Genomic DNA, 3,690 nt, shown 5'->3' with positions numbered 1-3,690 from the left:
TCACCCAATTTTGGGAGGACCTCCCCAATTTTTTGGACCCTCAGCCCCCAAAACCCCTGGAAATCCCCCCCCAAAGGGTCACCTGTAGAACCTGTAGATGCTGATCTTGATGTCTGATGTCTGATGCTGATCTGAGTCTCCAATTCCCAGCTCTGCTCACACCAGAGCCCAAACCCTCACCCAATTTTGGGAGGACCTCCCCAATTTTTTGGACCCTCAGCCCCCCAAAACCCCTGGAAATCCCCCCCCAGCTCACCTGTAGAACCTGTAGATGCTGATCTGGACGTCAGCCGAGTCTCCAATTCCCAGCTCCACCCAAACCCTCACCCAATTTTGGGAGGATTTCTCCACTTTTTTGGACCCTCCAAACGCTCAGAACTTTCCCAGCCCCTCCAAAAACCCCTGGAAATCCCCCCCCAAAGGGTCACCTGTAGAACCTGTAGATGCTGATCTTGACGTCGGCCGAGTCTCCAATTCCCAGCCCTGCCCAAACCCTCACCCAATTTTGGGAGGATTTCTCCACTTTTTTGGACCCTCCAGTGACTCAGAGCTTTCCCAGCCCCCCAAAACCCCTGGAAATCCCCCCCCAGCTCACCTGTAGAACCTGTAGATGCTGATCTTGATGTCAGCTGAGCTCTAATTCCCAGCCCTGCTCACACCAGAACCCAAACCTCACCAATTTTGGGAGGATTTCCCCATTTTTTTGGGACCCTCCAATGACTCAGCCCCCCAAAACCCCTGGAAATTCCCCCCCAGCCCACCTGTAGAACCTGTAGATGCTGATCTTGACGTCGGCCGAGTCTCCAATTCCCAGCTCCACCCAAACCCTCACCCAATTTTGGGAGGACCTCCCCAATTTTTTGGACCCTCAGCCCCCCAAAACCCCTGGAAATCCCCCCCCCAAAGGGGTCACCTGTAGAACTTGTAGATGCTGATCTTGATGTCAGCTGAGCTCTAATTCCCAGCCCTGCCCAAAAACCCTCACCCAATTTTGGGAGGATTTGAGGATTTCCCCACTTTTTTGGACCCTCCAAACGCTCAGAACTTTCCCAGCCCCTCCAAAAACCCCTGGAAATTCCCCCCCAAAGGGTCACCTGTAGAACCTGTAGATGCTGATCTTGATGTCAGCTGAGCTCTAATTCCCAGCCCTGCCCAAAAACCCTCACCCAATTTTGGGAGGATTTCTCCACTTTTTTGGGACCCTCTGTTGACTCAGCCCCCCAGAACCCCTGGAAATCCCTCCCAGCCCACCTGTAGAACCTGTAGATGCTGATCTTGATGTCTGATGTCTGATGCTGATCTGAGTCTCCAATTCCCAGCTCTGCTCACACCAGAACCCAAACCCTCACCCAATTTTGGGAGGACCTCCCCAATTTTTTGGACCCTCAGCCCCCCAAAACCCCTGGAAATCCCCCCCCAAAGGGGTCACCTGTAGAACTTGTAGATGCTGATCTTGATGTCGGCCTCGTTGGGTTTGCCGTTGCCGCGGAGGCCGCAGAAGATGCCCTTGATCCTCCCCACGCGGAAGGGCTCGGGGGCGTCCAGGTTGCTGCCCTTGATGTAATCCGAGGATTTCCTGTAGTGCTCGGGGTGCAGCTCCTCGTCCACCGCCTCCTTCTTGGGCCTCTTGGCCGGGCTGGCCGGTTTGACGCTGGGAAATTGGGGGAGGAAAACGAGGGGGAAGTGGTGAAGTTATAAAAATAAACACACACCACCCTAAGGGTTGAGTCCTGAATTCTTTAGGGGGTGGAATTTTGAGTTATCCGCCCCAAAAATGGCCGTGGGGTTGTCACAAGGGATAAATTCAGACCCTCAGGGACAAATCCAGACCCTCAGGGACAAATCCAGACCCTCAGGGACAAATCCAGACCCTCAGGGATAAATTAGACCTTCAGGGATAAATTCAGACCCTCAGGGACAAATTCAATCCCTCAGGGACAAATCCAGACCCTCAGGGATAAATCCAGACCCTCAGGGATAAATTCAGACCCTCAGGGATAAATTCAGACCCTCAGGGATAAATTATACCCTCAGGGACAAATCCAGACCCTCAGGGACAAATTCAGACCCTCAGGGACAAATTCAGACCCTCAGGGATAAATCCAGACCCTCAGGGACAAATTAGACCTTCAGGGATAAATCCAGACCCTCAGGGATAAATTCAGACCCTCAGGGACAAATCCAGACCCTCAGGGACAAATCCAGACCCTCAGGGACAAATTCAGACCCTCAGGGATAAATTCAGACCCTCAGGGACAAACCCAGACCCTCAGGGATAAATTAGACCTTCAGGGATAAATCCAGACCCTCAGGGATAAATTATACCCTCAGGAACAAATCCAGACCCTCAGGGACAAATTCAGACCCTCAGGGATAAATTCAGACCCTCAGGGACAAATTAGACCTTCAGGGATAAATCCAGACCCTCAGGGACAAATCCAGACCCTCAGGGACACCTTCAGTCCCTCAAGGACACGTCCAGACCCTCAGGGATAAATCCAGACCCTCAGGGACAAATTAAACCCTCAGGGACACCTTCAGTCCCTCAGGGACAAATCCAGACCCTCAGGGACAAATTATACCCTCAGGGACAAATTCAGACCCTCAGGGACAAACCCAGACCTCAATTTTTATAGGAACACCCTCATTTTTATAGGAACACCTCAATTTTCACAGGAACACCCTCAATTTTCACAGCAACCCCCTCCTTTCCACAGCAACCCCTCAACTTCTCCCCCGCTCTTTGCCACCTTCCGACCTCCCCCGCTCCGTTTACCCCTCGGATCCCCCACCCCAAACCTCCACCTCCTTTTTCCCCCCAAACCCCACAACCTCCTGGGATATTTTTCCCCCTTTTTTTTTTCCCCCTCTCCCCACACCAACCTGAAGGAGAAGGCCTCGGGCAGGAGGCAGACGCCGTCCCCCACCTCATTTTTTTTAAGAACACCTTAACTTTTTAACCTAAATTTGAGGTCTCAGCTGCTCCACTTACAACAGAAAGTGGGAGTTGGGTTAAAAACCCCCTCCATTTTTATAGGAACACCCTCACCTTTATAGGAAAACACCCTCCTTTTCATAGAAACACCCTCATTTTTACAGCAACACCCTCATTTTTACAGCAACACCCTCATCTTTATAGGAACACCCTCATCTTTATAGGAACACCTCAATTTTATAGGAACACCTCCATTTTATAGGAACACCTCCATTTTATAGGAACACCTCAATTTTATAGGAACACCTCCATTTTATAGGAACACCTCAATTTTATAGGAACACCTCCATTTTTATAGGAACACCTCAATTTTATAGGAACACCTCAATTTTATAGGAACCCCTCCATTTTTATAGGAACACCTCAATTTTATAGGAACACCTCCATTTTTATAGGAACACCTCCATTTTTATAGGAACACCTCCATTTTTATAGGAACACCCTCATTTTTACAGGAACACCTCAATTTTATAGGAACACCTCCATTTTTATAGGAACACCTCCATTTTATAGGAACACCTCAATTTTATAGGAACACCCTCATCTTTATAGGAACACCTCAATTTTATAGGAACACCTCCATTTTTATAGGAACACCTCAATTTTATAGGAACACCTCCATTTTTATAGGAACACCTCCATTTTTATAGGAACACCTCAATTTTATAGGAACACCTCAATTTTATAGGAACACC

The 3,690-nt window shown here is 49.3% G+C and overlaps 1 protein-coding gene across 1 annotated transcript in view; it reads right to left on the bottom strand.

The window, feature by feature from the left end:
• The window catches only part of DNMT1 (DNA methyltransferase 1), a gene marked incomplete at both ends in the record, with an annotated part of 33,320 nt that overhangs the window by 6,185 nt on the left and 23,445 nt on the right, over positions 1–3,690 (bottom strand). The window contains 2 exons of the mRNA XM_027909722.1: positions 257–279; positions 1,430–1,651. Of these exons, the coding sequence (XP_027765523.1) occupies positions 257–279; positions 1,430–1,651 (245 nt within the window). The remainder of the gene's footprint in view (positions 1–256; positions 280–1,429; positions 1,652–3,690) is intronic.

Source organism: Empidonax traillii, unplaced genomic scaffold, assembly GCF_003031625.1.
Source record: "Empidonax traillii isolate 1590-97213 ecotype Southwest subspecies unplaced genomic scaffold, ASM303162v1 scaffold2330:size34960, whole genome shotgun sequence".
NCBI classification, from domain to species: Eukaryota; Metazoa; Chordata; class Aves; order Passeriformes; family Tyrannidae; genus Empidonax; species Empidonax traillii.
The sequence above is the reverse complement of the archived record's forward strand: the minus strand, read 5'-3'. Positions and strand labels throughout refer to the sequence as shown.